The following is a 14,785-nucleotide window of genomic DNA, read 5'->3' as shown; positions in this document are numbered from 1 at the left end:
TTAATTACAAATAGTAACATCAAAGAAATTTTAAGCAATTTTTTGCACCAAAAAACAAATTTACTAGGACATGATTATGGTTTGTTATGCATGTAACAATTATAAAAGAATCAACAATGATGCTATACTATTGCTGTTTTATGTTTAAGATACTTGGGTATTTAAAAAATGGTGATAAATTCTTAATTTTATTTGGCTAAAATATGACTGACATATGCAATTTCATGAAAAGAAAGGAAATTTTTTTCCACAAAAGGGGAATGATCATTATGTCAAGTTTAGAATCATTGATTAAAAAGGTAAGACACATGTCTTCTTTTAAAGATGCAAAAGCTGGCAACCATCTAAAAATAACTGGCTCTTTTTTCTCCCTGGTGTATACCAGCTTCTTATTCACAGCAGGATTGCTCCCAATATTTATGGGCTTTTACAGTTCTGAAAAATCAGAAGTCAAAGCTATAATAATCAGGTCATATCAATAAAAACTGGTCCATATTTTCTTTACATCAATATATCCACAATAAACTGCAATGATTGAGCAGAACCCATCACACTTACCCTTGGGACTAAGATATCCTTCCTTGATGAAGCCTGAGATATCTGGTATTTGTTTTTCCCATATTCAATCATTATTCCTTGGATTTTTATGTTGTCTTATTTTGTTTTTACTATATTTGTTTTAATTTTTCTTTTCTTCTCCTTTAGTACTACCTATAGCAGGCTTCTTGAATATCAGAACTGACCAGTAACAGTCTTTAAGTCATTTATGTCATGAAAGGTTTATAAAAGACTTTTAAGAACCTTATCACTAAGGCTTATAAAATATGATAGAAGCAAAAGCCATGTAAATTAGGCTACTTTTCCCCTTAAAATGTAGTTAAACCATCCTCTAGATTTGATTGGCTCAGGGTAGGTACTAAAGGATCAAAAGTATAATAGGTAAAATGCCAAACCTAGAATCAGTAAGATTTGTCTTCCTGAGTTTAAATATGGCCTCAAATATGTGTGACCCTGGACAAATCACTTAACCCTATTTGACTCACTTTCCTCATTTGTAAAGTAAACTGGAGAAGAAAATGGCAAAACACTCCAGTATCCAAATGGGGTTTCAAAGAGTCATACATGATTAAAAGAAATGAAAGACAACTACTAAAAGATCAGCCTAGTAATAACACTTCCTGGTACTTTGGTACAGATTCAGGCACACTTTGATGCTTAGCTGGTAGACCAAGATGGAAAACTCTCCAAGAAGCATGAGAACTTTGCTCATTTGAAGCACCGCAGGATGCCTCAATAACATCTTTAATATCCTTCTACTTACTAAGTAAATCTTGTTAATTGTTGAATGATCTATGAATTTTCCCCTTTTGTCCTAATATTGAACATAAATTACTAAGAAACTGATCTGAGGTTCAATCCAGAACAGACAGTGATGGGCTGAACTAGATTGCCAGAGGTTTTTTACAACTCTCAAGTTTTGTTATTTTTATGTTCTTCTAATCCTAGCTAGACGACTAATTTAGTACAACCTTGAGACTTAGGATAGTAACTGACTAGTCCATCTGCCATTATTCAGTAATCTCCAAGTTCTGATTACATTTTATCAGGAAAAAAAAAAAATCTGAGGATATGTACCCTCAAAGTATATATTTATACATTTAAAAATTATATATATATATCGATTAATTTAAAAGCATGTATGTTATGGAAATTATACCAAAAGAGAAAATTTCAAAGGATGAGATAAAGATGAAATAATATTTCATCCTAGAGTCAATTAGTCAATTGGGAGCCATTAGAGCTGATCAAATAGAAAAGCAATATGTCAGTGGTCTTTAGGAAAATCACTTCAGCAATCCTATGGAATGTATAGAGGCATTTTAGGTAAAGAGACCAATTAGGAGAATACAACAATCCAGGTGATTGGATGATAAGGGCCACTTATCTAAAGTGGTAGCTGAAGGAAAAGATAGAAATGAACATATGGGAGAATTCTGGAGATAACTCTGAAATTTTGCAACTGATTTTTGGATGTAGACGGTGAGGAAGGAGTCAAAGATGACAATGAAATAGTCAACCTTGGAATTGGAAGTATAGTTGTGCCTTTGACAATAATGATAAAGTTTGGAAGAAAGGTAGATTTGAGAGAGAAAGAAAAAGTAGTAAGATCTTCAATCTATCATAATCGATCCATACTTGTTTATCCTTTGGAATCTACTTTGTCCTAGCAAGTGAAAAGTGGGAAGGTAACTTTCTGTTTCATAAGTCAATGCTCCAGAGCTTTGACGAAGTGATGTAGAAGGGGGAATTTTTCCAAGTATATCAGTGTAATGGCTGCTGTAAGTGTCCAGAGGCATCAACAGCACACAGAAGGGGAGACTGGTGGTATGCACAGGGAAGCAAGAACCTGAGTAGAGGAATGATGTAGAATAAAAGTAAATTTATTACATATAACTATGTACACCTAAGGCACTGTGCTAAGAGCTGGGCATACAAACAAGGCAAAAGATATTCTATGACCTTTAAGAGCTCATAATCTAACTGAGGGAGACAATTTGCAAACAACTAGATATAACTACATACAGAAAAAACTGAAAATCATCAACAAAGGAAAGGCACTAGAATTAAGAGGGGTTGAGAAAAACTTCCCACAGAAGGTGAGAAACCAGGAGGCAAAGATGAGGGAGAACATTTCAAGCCCAGGAGACAACCAATAGAAATACCCAGAGTCAAAAATTTGGAACTCAAAACTGAAAGAAAAAAAAGTTTAAAAATTATTTTAACATGTAATTAGAGGAAAATAACTATAACTATAAATATACTATTTATCTCAAGAGATAGTGTCTTGTTCAAGGAACAACAAGGAAGCCAAGCATCAGTGAATCTGGAGCAAGTGAAGTGGGTGGAGGAGTGAAGGAAGTAACTTTTCTACAGTAAAAAAATCTAAAAAACCCAAACAAACAAAAAAAACTACACTTGTTTCCCAATGCAGCCCTGCCCCCCAATCCCACCTAGAGAACTATCCTATATAATAAATCTTTTTATTTTTCAAAATATACACGTGGACAATTCTTCAACATTAGCTTGCAGAACTCTTGTATCCCAATTTTCCCCAACTTCCCCCATGCTCTCTCCTAGATGGCAAGTAGTCCAATATGTTAAATCCAATATATGCATATATATATTTATACAATTATCATACCACACAAGAGAAAAAGTGAAGCAAAATAAAGTGCAAGCAAACAACAACAACAAAAGGAGTGAAAACGCTATGTTGTGAACCACCCTTAATTCCTACAGTCCTCTCCCTGGGTGTAAATGGCTCTCTTCATCACAAGATCATTGGAACTGGCCTCAATCATCTCACTGTTGAAGAGAGCCTCGTCCATCAGAATCATCATATAATCTTGTTGCCATGTAAAATGATCTCTTGATTTTGCTCATATATAAATCTTAAAAAGAAAAAATAGGTCAGTAAAACTACCCAAGACATCAAAATAGTCTTACATTACAACTGTTATACTCTAAATGTACAGTTCCCCACTCCGGGAGGTAGAGGGAAGGAGGAATGTATTTTTTCATATCTTTTCTTTGAGGACAAGTTTGGTAATTAACATTTCACTACACTGAGTTTCAATTGTTTTTGCTTATTGCTATTCTTTCTACTTGGGTTATAAAATTTATAGTCTTAGAGGGTTGCCCAGGGGCAAAGAGAAGTTAACTGACTGATCCAAAGCTACAAAGCCACCATGACATAATTTAAACTCAATTATTCTTCATTCCTAGATCAGTATTTCATCTCTAATCAAGAATTTATTAAAAAAAATGTTTTGATCTCAAAGACCCTTTATATCCTTAATAATTACTGAGGATCCCCAAGAGTTTTTGTTTATATAGGTTTACAGTTTTTTATATTTAGCATATAAGAAATTAAAACAACATTTTTAATGGATTTATTTTTAAATAATTAAGTCCATTATATGTTAATGTAAATAACTCACTTTTATATAAAAAAATCACTATATTTTCAAAACAAAAACAAAAACAAAATTAGTGATAAGAGAGGCATTGTTTTACCTATACTTGCAAATCTCTTTGATGTCTGGATTAATAAAAGACTCCTCATCTGCATTCCATCTGATACAATATATATTGTTTTAGTTGAAATATATAAGAATGCCCACCCTCACTGATATGAAGTTGAAAAAGGAAAGAATATTTTAATAAGCAAATGTATTCATATTATGAAAAGTTTTAACTTTGAAAATCCTCAATAGGGTGTCAGGAACCCCCAGACTATACTTAGAGAACCATTACCTACTTTGTCGCTCGACAAATTAATATGGTAATAAAGAATCCCACAAATAAATTTATGCAGAATTAGTGGTGATGTTTTTATTACACTTGTAGATATTGTGTTCTTGGGAAACTTTATATTAAAAGTATACTATTACTACCCTTCAGATAACAAACTCCCTTCGCTGAGCACTAGAACCTATTCCGAAAGTCTTAAGAGAACTGAATGAAGCACTAAAAAAAATGAAGTAACTTGCCCAGGGTTAGTTGGTATGTGTCAAGGGCCAAATTTAAACCCTGATCTTCCTGACTTTTGAAACCAGCTTTCTCTATTAAATGAGGATTACTTCCTTTTTTTTTTCAACAAAACTAGCCAAGCAATTCATAATTCTTAAATGCATCAATAATTTTAATGATCAATTTGCAAATTAAATAGGAGGAAGACACACTACATCTTGTATGAACCTTATAATCAAGGCTAGCAAAGCCTCTGAAGAACAAAAATAAACAGACCTAGAGAAAAAGAGGATAATATAAAATAATGTTATATGTCCTCTATCAGTGACTATTGACTTTTAAAGTTTCCCCTCCATAGTTTGTTAATTCAATTCCAGTTACATAATTACATATGTATTTGTGCATATGAGCTACAAAAATATAGAGGGTGACTCAGTAAGATTACTTATCTATGTGTAGGTAGAGTGGATGGAGCACTGGATGTGGAGTCAGGAAGACCTAAGTTTAAATAAGATCTCAGGTACTTTTACTAGCTAGGTGACCTTGAGCAAGTCATTTAACCTATCTGCCTCAGTTTCTTCAACTGTAATATAAGGATACTACCTACTTCCCAGAGTTATTGTAAAGATCAAATGAAATATTTGTAAAGTATCTAGCATAAAGCACCATATGAAAACTTGCTTTTATTATTAAGACTGTCATTTTAGAAGACCACACACTAAGTTCATTATGCACATGAATCCTTAAAATGGACTTTAAATATCAACACACAAAGCAAAACTAGCTAAACCTCCTGGCAACAAAGTGGGATTAATAAGCAAGGCAAAAGTTTTTATTTCTCAACCTGAATTAAATGACATAATAATATAACAGTGAAATAACTAAAGCATTGGTTAATCAGCTTGTGGGGAGCAACTAGGTGGCGCCATTGATATACAATGCCAGGCCTGAAATCAGATAGATCTATCTTTCTGATTTCAAATCCGGCCTCTGATTTAATAGCTGTGTGACCCTGGGCAAATCACTCAACCCTGTTTGCCTTAGTTTCCTCATCTGTAAGATGAACACAAGAATAGCAAATCATTCCAATATCTTTACCAAGAAAAATCCAAATGGGGTCACTAAAAGCTGGATATTACTGAAAAATTACTGGATATTACTGAAGAACAATCAATCACCTTGTTTTATTCAGCTGGAACTTACTGGGCAAGGAAAATTCCAATGTTGTTACAGACGGCATAAGAAGAGCAACAAAATTTGTCCACTGTACCTGATACTTTGGGCTATCTTTTGGCTGCTGCAAGATTTTTAAAACATAGTTTTAAAAACAATATTCATTCATCTCTTCCTTTTCTCTTATGTTTCCTTCACAATACTTATAGCATTCTCAAATGGACCTGATTAGAAAAACCAGATTTCTCAATAAACACTAAGTGACTTAAATATGAAAAATGTTTTAAAGACACTATAAATAGATGTACTTTTTGTATTATTTCTAGGGTCATTTCCTTTTTCCAATAACCTTAAATCAAAGAATTACATCATAAGTAAAAGCCAATCAATTGTGAACTGATCCAGCCATTCTGAAAAGCTTATTTGGAACTATTCACAAAGGGCTATAAAGCTGTGTATACCCTTTTACTCAGCAATACCACTATTAGATCTGTACCCCCAAAGGAAAAGAAAAAGAACCTATATGATTTAAAAAAAAAAAAATTGGAGCAATTCTTTTTGTGGTGGGTGGGAAATAACTGGGAAATTGGGAGGGATTTCCCATCAACTAGGAAATGGCAGAACAAGTACATGATTTTAATGGGATACTATAGTTCTATAAGAAATGTCAAGCAGGATACTTTCAGAAAAACCCATAAAGAATTACATAAATTAATGCAAAGTGAAGTGAACAGAAGCAGAACACAGTATAAGTAATAGCAACATTCAACTGTGAATGACAAAAAGATCAATACAATGATACAAGACAATCCTAAAGGACTAGATGAAAAGTGCTATCCACCTTCAGAGAAAAGAAGTGACAGGGTCTGACATGCATATTTAAACATTTTCTTGTTTTTTTCTGGTTTATGTTTTCTTTTTAACAAAGCCAATATGGAAATAAGTTTTGCAGGACTTTACATATAAAATCTCTGTCAAATTGCATGCCTTCTCAAGAAGTGTTGAAAAGGAGAGAATTCAGACCTCAACCCCCCCTCCCCCCGGCTGGGGTTAAGTGACTTGGCCAGGGTCACACAGCTAGGAAGTGTTAAGTGTCTGAGACCAGATTTGAACGAAGGTCCTCCTGAATTCAAGGCTGGTGCTCTATCCACTGTGCAACCTAGCTGCCCCCTCAGACCTCAAAATTTTAAACAACAATTTCAAAACTTGACATGTAATTGAGGGGAGAAAAATGGAGGGAAAAAGTCAATCAATATTTTCCATTAAAAATACTCACCAAAAGTTGATTTTAGTTCTCCTTTGAAAAGTCAAAACTTTACTAAATATGTAATAAGAATATAAACTACAATTCTTCAAAACATCTTTTAAAATGAATTCTTTCAAAATATAGCTCTGTGCTTCAAAATGATATGAATGACAGATACAATGTGCTACTTTATTTTACCTGACTATATTAATTTGTTAGGAAAAAACTTTTATTGGGGAAAGTTGATAGTTTAAGTGACAGGTGGAAGGACAAGAAGAAAAGAACAAAGACAGCAGAGAGATAGACAAGGGAGACCGTTTTGTTACTCTCGTGTCAAATTTAATATACACTTTAAAAAACTGAATGCAAAATTGGTGAAGTTTCATACACACACATATATTTATACTCTTTTCTGTTCTCTGCATATCAATACACCAATGTTTGCTAAAGTTTCTCAAGTTTTTATTAAAAAACAAAATTTAGCAATATTTTACAAAAATCTTTCAATTGGAACTTTAATATATTATTATAAATAATCAATAAAAATGTTTTGAGTAGTACTCTATTACCCCATACCTGTTAGGAACAGCAAACTACAGAAAAAATATTTCCTGGATAAAAGTTGATCTAGTAGAAAATAAACTTAAAAGATAGTTGATTGATAATTATGTCTCTCGATAAATTAATACCAAATCTACCTTATTGGGATTAAAATGATTTAGCATAAATACAACTAAACAATAAAAGCACCATCTTATTCTCATACTGGATTCTGAACAACTGGAATCTAAATACCTTTCCCAGTTTTTTTTCAAGTCATAACATTCATACTAATTTTCACAACTTAAAATCATTTACACATGACATTTTGTCCTCTCTATTCTGAAAAAAAGGGTCTGCTGAGATTGAGTTTGGTGATCACAAATATTCACTCTTTAAAAAAATTTTTCCCTCAATACTCAACTTATATGACAATTTGCAAAATGGTTAGATCACCTTGAATTCTCCTCTGAAAAGCACTTCAAAACCCTCAACATTTTTTTTTCAACAAAACTTAACATTGTGAGATTTTCTATTATCCAAAATGTATCTCCTGGACTCCTAACAGAAACTAAAAATAAAGAACACAATAATCATTTGGTTGCTTTAAACCATCTCAAACTTCTTTGAACCCATATTATACCCCTAAATCACCTTGTGCTGCAGCCAGAAAGCACATGACTGCAAGGATTTTCAATATTCCCCAAGTTCTTCTGATGACGACTGTACTAAAGTTCCAATAATTTCTGCTGGCCTGTAATCCCCCTTCACTTTGCAACCCAACTCCAAATAACTCGCATCCCCTACATCTGATTATGAAAAGTAGCGAAGAAGGATATCCGGGCTGCTCTAGTAAGACCTTGCAGAAGGATGAAAATTTGAATTCCAGTGTTCTTCCCTGACCCAAATTACTGTTGCCAGGGTGTGCAGCAGTAATGCAGCGTTCTTTTGGTTGGATCTGGGGTTTTTTTGAGCCTCCGAAGGTCCCCTTTTCCACCCAATAATCAACCGACCTCTCAATTCCTTTCATCTCCAAGATTCCCAAGGTGACAGATAAAAAACCTCCAGAGTAAGGCAATTCGACACAGGTAAGGATGGGTTTCTAATTCATTATGCGTTCCCTTTTTTCCCCCCCATCGAAAGTCTTCATCCTACCCAGATGACATTTTCCTCCCTAGATTTATACTTTGCAACTAGGAGAAAAGAAGTTAAAAATAAAATCATTTCAGTCGTGGGTACGAGTTAGCCCAAACTTGTCAAGCCCGTCGTCGCCGGGACTAGTCGGGGCTGTCCAAGGACGTGCGTGTTTCTCGAGGCCAATTAGCGGCGGCCCCACAACAACCACAACAACAACAGTCACGGACAGGGCGGAGGGGGCGGGAGGTGGGTAACGCTATCCACCCCAGAAACGCTCCGGCCAGGGACAGCCACAAGGCTGAACAGCGGACCCATTTTCCAGGTGAGGAAATGGAAACTGTTAGGAAAACGATTTTTTTTTTTTTTCTTGTAGGAGAAGGCATTAAAAACGACCCTTTTTTTTTTTTTCTTAGACTACCTCCCCCCGCCCGTTCCGGGGAAAAGAGGGTCCGGGAGGGAGCCCCCTGACACCGCCGCAGGCCTTCGCATGCAGCTCGGGAAGGGGAGGGAGCCCGGGCCCAGAGAAAGGGAAGCGGCCTCGCCTCAGGCAGGGGCGCCAGGCAGCCGGGGGCGGGAGGAAGGAGCGAAGGCTCCGAGGCCTGCAAGGGGAAGTCCCGGAGGGCCAGGCAGGCCGCCTCCAAAGGCCGGCGTGCTGGGAAGGGAACTTAAGAGGTCGAACTGCGCTGGCCCCGGTACCGCTGTTTACCTGGAAGTCGCGATCCTCGTTGAAGCGGGAGAAGCGATCCGCCATCTTGCCGCCGAGTAGCTCCTCTCCGGACGACGACGACGAAGACGACGCAGGCTCGCTGCTCGCTCGCGCTCGCTCCCGCTTTCGCTCCTCCCCCCTCCCTTTCCTTCTTCCCGGCTTCCTCCCACGCCGGAAGGTCGCGCGCTGGCGCGAGAGCGAGCTCGCGGGCTCCCGTCGCGACGGCACCGCCCGGATACGAGCCCAGGGAGCTCCGGAGGCGCCGTCTGGCCTCCCTGCCCTCCCTTGCCCTTAGCAGCCGAAGCTCTCTGCGCATGCGTAATCACACTCAAGAGCGATAATTGCTCCTTGAGGGATAGAGCGGAGGGGAGGAGTCGGAGCCGGTCGAAAGATGTCTTTACCTTCTTTTGTGTGTGTGCGCGTGCGTCCGGGCGTGCGTGTGTCCGAGTCTGCATATATATATATATATATATATACCTATACATAGCCCAGAAGTGTCCCAAATGTGTTAGTGCAGCTTTAAGTTACTAAAATTAATTTTTAAAAATTTCATTTATTGTTTCTTCATTGTGATTTAATGTACTCTGCATAATTAATAATATAGCGCTTAAAATTATATTACATCTCAAAAGCCTTAGCGTAATTTTAAGCTATTGTATATTCTTTTAATATTGTATAATATGTAATACATATATTAAGTGCATTGTCATATTAAATATATTGATATACATTAAATAATACGTTAATAACAAATGGCTTAAACTGCACTAAGTATTTAGGGACATCACATATTCATATACATTTAAGATAGTTTTAAACTTGTAAAGTTTAAGAATAAATTATTTTTACAATATATGTTTCATTTTATATAAATGTTAAATTGTGCATACTTTAAATACTGGCATGTATAAAATATATTGATAGAATATTTCTATAAGTATAAAAAATAATGAATTAATAACATATGCCTTAAGCTGCATCAAGGCTTTTGGACAGCCTATACACATTTACACTTATATATGAAGCAGCTATCTTCCCTCCCTTGTAAAATAGCAATAATAGTAGCCCCTACCTCAGGATTGTTGTGATAAAATGAGATGATATTTGTAAAGCTCTTTGAGAGTAAGCACTAAGTAAGCGCTTGGCTGTTCAGCCCTGCCCAACGTTTTGTGACCCCACTTGGAGTTTTCTTGGCAAATCACTGGAGTGATTTTTGCCATTTCCTTCTCCAATTGTTTTACAGATGGCAAACAGGGTTACACAGCCAAGGAAGTGTCGGGTCATATTGAACTCAACAACGTGAATCCTTTAGACCCCAAGCCTAGGGCTCTACCCACTGCACCAACTACCTACCCTGTATGTTAATGCTAGCTCTAATCATCTATAAAGGGTGTCCCAAGCATGCAATTTTAAGCTCAAGATAGCTTTGGGACACTCTGCATACAAATAAACACTTATTTAAAAATAAATAAATAAATAAAGACAAAACAAAAACCCCAAACCCTTTAGAAGCTCTCTCCCAGCAGGCACTGGTACCATATGTGGTACCATTGGTTACAAAAAAACAGAGAAATTTTGATTGCTGCAGATAAGTTCACTTATCTTGGCAGTATACTTATGAGGGATGTACACATTGAGAATGAGGTTGATGAGCTACTAACCAGAGCTAGCTCAGTCTTAAAGCAACATATGAATGAGAAGAAGTATTAGACTGACTACCACAGACCTCATTGTTGTATGTCTGTGAAACCTGGAGAGTATATCAGTGCTATGCCAGGAAACTGAACGGGTTTAGGAATATTCTGCAGATCACCTGGCAAGAAAAGGTACTAGATACTAAGGTCCTTTCTTTCTTACTTTTTTTTTTTTTTAATAGTTTTTATTTACCAGATATATGCATGGGTAATTTTACAACATTGACGATTGCAAAACCTTTTGTTCTAATTTTTCCCCCTCTCCAGATGGCAGGTTGACCAATACATGTTAAATATGTTAAAGTATAAGTTAAATACAATATATGTATACATGTCCATACAGTTATTTTGCTGTACAAAAAGAATCAGGCTTTGAGATAGTGTACAATTAGGCTGTGAAGGAAATAAAAAATGCAGGCGGGCAAAAATAGAGGGATTGGGAATTCTCTGTAGTGGTTCATAGTCATCTTCCAGAGTTCCTTCACTGGGTGTAGCTGGTTCAGTTCATTACTTGCTCTCTTGGAACTGATTTGGTTCATCTCATTGTTGGAGAGGGCCACACCCATCAGAATTGATCATCATATTGTTGTTGAAGTATATAATGATCTCCTGGTTCTGCTCATTTCACTCAGCATCAGTTCATATAAATCTCTCCAGACCTTTCTGAAATCATCCTGTTGGTCATTTCTTACAGAACAATAATATTCCATAACATTCATATACCACTATTTATTCAGCCATTCTCCAATTGATGGGCATCCACGTAGTTTCCGTTTTTTGTCACTACAAAAAGAGCTGCCACAAACATTCTTGCACATACAGGTCCCTTTCCTTCTTTAAGATCTTTTTGGGATATAAGCCCAGTAGTAACACTGCTGGATCAAAGAATATGCACAGTTTGTCCATATTGCTCTCCAGAATGGCTAGATGTATTCATAGTTCCACCAACAATGTAACTGAGGTCCTTTCTTGAGCTGAACTGCCAAGCATTCCAACTGAGCTGCAAAGAGCACAACTCCAATGGACTGACTATGTTGTCATAATACCAGTAGTACCTTTGTCTAAGAAATTACTTTATGGAGGACTCATACAAGGTAGGCAGACGTGGTGTTCAGAAGAAAATACTCAAGGACATCCTCAAGGTCTCTCTGAAGAACTTTGGAATGGATTGTGAGACAATGGGACACACTAACTAACACAGGAGTACCCAGCACGGGGTGCCAGCATCCAAGAAAACACCGTGCTCTATGAACAAGGATTTGCAATAGCTCAAAAGAAAGGTGAGAAGCACAAATCTGGAGACATCTCCACTCCAAATGTTCATATGAACTATTTGCACCTGCCCTTCGATAGAGCCTTCCAAACTCCTATTGGTCTGATCCCCACAATTAGACAGTCACTGCACCTTGATCTCAATAGAGTGACATCATCTTGGTGCTCTAAAAGAACAAATAACTATTGTGTGTGTGTGTGTGTGTGTGTGTGTGTGTGTGTGCATACACAGGTATGTATGTATGTATGTGTTGCTATGTTTAGTTATGCATGTGTGTACATATATCTGTATATATTTTTATGTAAGTACATACTTAATACCACACCCTTCTTTTCAGCTTCCTTTTATGTATTATCCTTAACAATTAGAATGCAAGCTTTTTGAGGGCTAGGACTGTCTTTCTTTTTAGCTGTTTGTCCTTAACTCTGTGCCTGACTTACTATACAGTACTTGATAGATACTTGTTTTATGTTTTGTTTAGTCAAGAATTCTCTCTATAGATAAGAGAGCTATCATTTCCCCTGCTCTAATTTGTTTAGAATGTGATTTTTAATATCTGGGTCATGGATCCATTTGGAACTTTTTGTGATATATATAGTATAAGACCTTGGTCAGCCTAATTTCTGTTAGGTTGCTTTCAAATTTTTGCCACACTTTTGATCAAATAATGAGTTCTTGTCCTATTCGCTAGAGGTCTTAAGACTATATTGCAAAGAGATCATAAAAAGAGAGAAAAGATGTATTAAAATATTTATAGCCATATTTTTCCTTATACTAAAAAATTGGTAACTAAAGTATAAGGATACTTACATTTCCACTGGGAAATGGTTGAACCAATTATGGCATGTTATGGTAATGAAATATTATTGTAATGTAAGAAATAAATGAAGAAAAGAATGGTTTTGGCAAAACTTGTAAATAATTGTAATGATAGCATTTATATAACATTTTAAAATGCACTAAGTGCCATGTGTACATTATCTCATTTGATGGGACTTGTAATGAATTAAGGCAGAGTGAAGGGTGAAGAAGTAGAAGTAATGTAGTTACAGTCACGTTGTAAAGACAAAAAAAAAATTTTTTTCAAAAGACTTAAGAACTTGGATCAAAAACACTGACCAATCACAGTCAGAAGAGTGATGAGGAAGTCTGTTTCCAATAGTTAACAGGAGAATTTAATAGACTCAAGATGCAGAATGAGACTTGACATTTTCAGATGTGACTAATGTGTGGATTTGTTTTGCTTGACTATGTTTATCTGTAACTAGTTTTGTTGTGGTAGTGGTGATTGTTAAATTTCAGGAGGAATTTGGAGGGAGAAGAGGATATAGTAATAGAAATTCTTTTTTAAAGAAGAAAGCATTTTTTTAATGCACAGAATATTAAATGGCCAAAGGATAGAATGGGCAGTTTTCATATTTATTTTTTTAAATGATAGCTTTTTATTTTCAAAGTATATACAAATTCAACATTCATCTTTACAAGACTTATGTTCCAAATTTTTCTCCCTCCTTTCTTCCCACTCCTTCTCTTAGACAAGTAATCTAATATATCTTAAATATGTGCAATTCTTCTATATATATTTTCACATTTATCATGATGCACAGGAAAAATCATATCAAAAAGGAAAAAAAATGAGAAAGAAAGCAAAAAGCAAGCAAACAACAAAAAAGAGTGAAAATGCCATGTTGTGATCCACACTCAGTCTCTACAGTCCTCTCTCTGCTTGTAAATGGGTCTCTCCATCACAAGATGTTTAGAACTGACTTGAATCACCTTGTGATTGAAAAGAGCCATGCCCATCAGAATTGATTGGCGTATAATATTGATTTTGTAGTATACAATAATCTCCTGGTCCTGCTCAGTTCACTCAACATCAGTTCGTGTGAGTCTCTCTAGGCCTCTCTGAAATCATCCTGCTGGTCATTTCTTACAGAACAATAATATTCCATAATATTCATATACCACAGTTTATTCAGCCATTCTCCAATTGATAGGCATCCATTCAGTTTCCAGTTTCTAGACGCTACAAAAAAAAGGCCACAAACATTTTTGCACATACAGGTCCCTTTCCCTTCTTTAATATCTCTTTGGGATATAAGCCCAGTGTTTAGTAACACTGCGGGATCAAAGAATATGCACAGTTTGATAGCCCTTTGGGCATATTGACAAGCATTTATAAAGTGCTACTATCTGCTAGATATTGGGCTAAGCCTCAGGAATATAAAGTATTTAAAAAGCATATATTACATGCCAGGGATTGTTAAACAATTTACAAATGTTATCTCATTTCAAGGAGCTCGCAGTTCAATGGGGGAGACAACTATGTAAACAACTATGTGCAAAGAAGATATATACAGGATAAATGAGATATAATCACAAAAGGAAAGCGCTAGAATTAAGGGGAATCTGTAGAAGGTAATACTTTGGTTGTGTCTCAGAAGAAGCCATTGGTCAGAAGGGAGAGGATTATTTTGTCCAAA

At 36.1% G+C, this 14,785-nt stretch overlaps 1 protein-coding gene across 7 annotated transcripts in view; it reads right to left on the bottom strand.

The window, feature by feature from the left end:
• GPATCH8 (G-patch domain containing 8) overlaps positions 1-9,581 on the bottom strand; it is a 108,736-nt gene extending 99,155 nt beyond the window's left edge. For 3 of the 7 annotated variants that reach the window (XM_074261095.1, XM_074261094.1, XM_074261092.1), the window contains exon 1: positions 9,336-9,463. Coding sequence is in view for 1 of the 7 variants with exons in the window: in XM_074261099.1 (XP_074117200.1) it covers positions 9,336-9,380 (45 nt within the window). In the remaining 6 variants the exon portion in view is untranslated. Of the gene's footprint in view, positions 1-9,335 lie in introns of all 7 variants that reach the window. The other 4 variants (XM_074261096.1, XM_074261093.1, XM_074261099.1 and 1 more) reach the window with 3 other exon arrangements.
• Positions 9,582-14,785: the final 5,204 nt, after the last annotated feature.

Source organism: Sminthopsis crassicaudata, chromosome 4 (genome assembly GCF_048593235.1).
Source record: "Sminthopsis crassicaudata isolate SCR6 chromosome 4, ASM4859323v1, whole genome shotgun sequence".
NCBI lineage: Eukaryota > Metazoa > Chordata > Mammalia > Dasyuromorphia > Dasyuridae > Sminthopsis > Sminthopsis crassicaudata.
The sequence above is the reverse complement of the archived record's forward strand: the minus strand, read 5'-3'. Positions and strand labels throughout refer to the sequence as shown.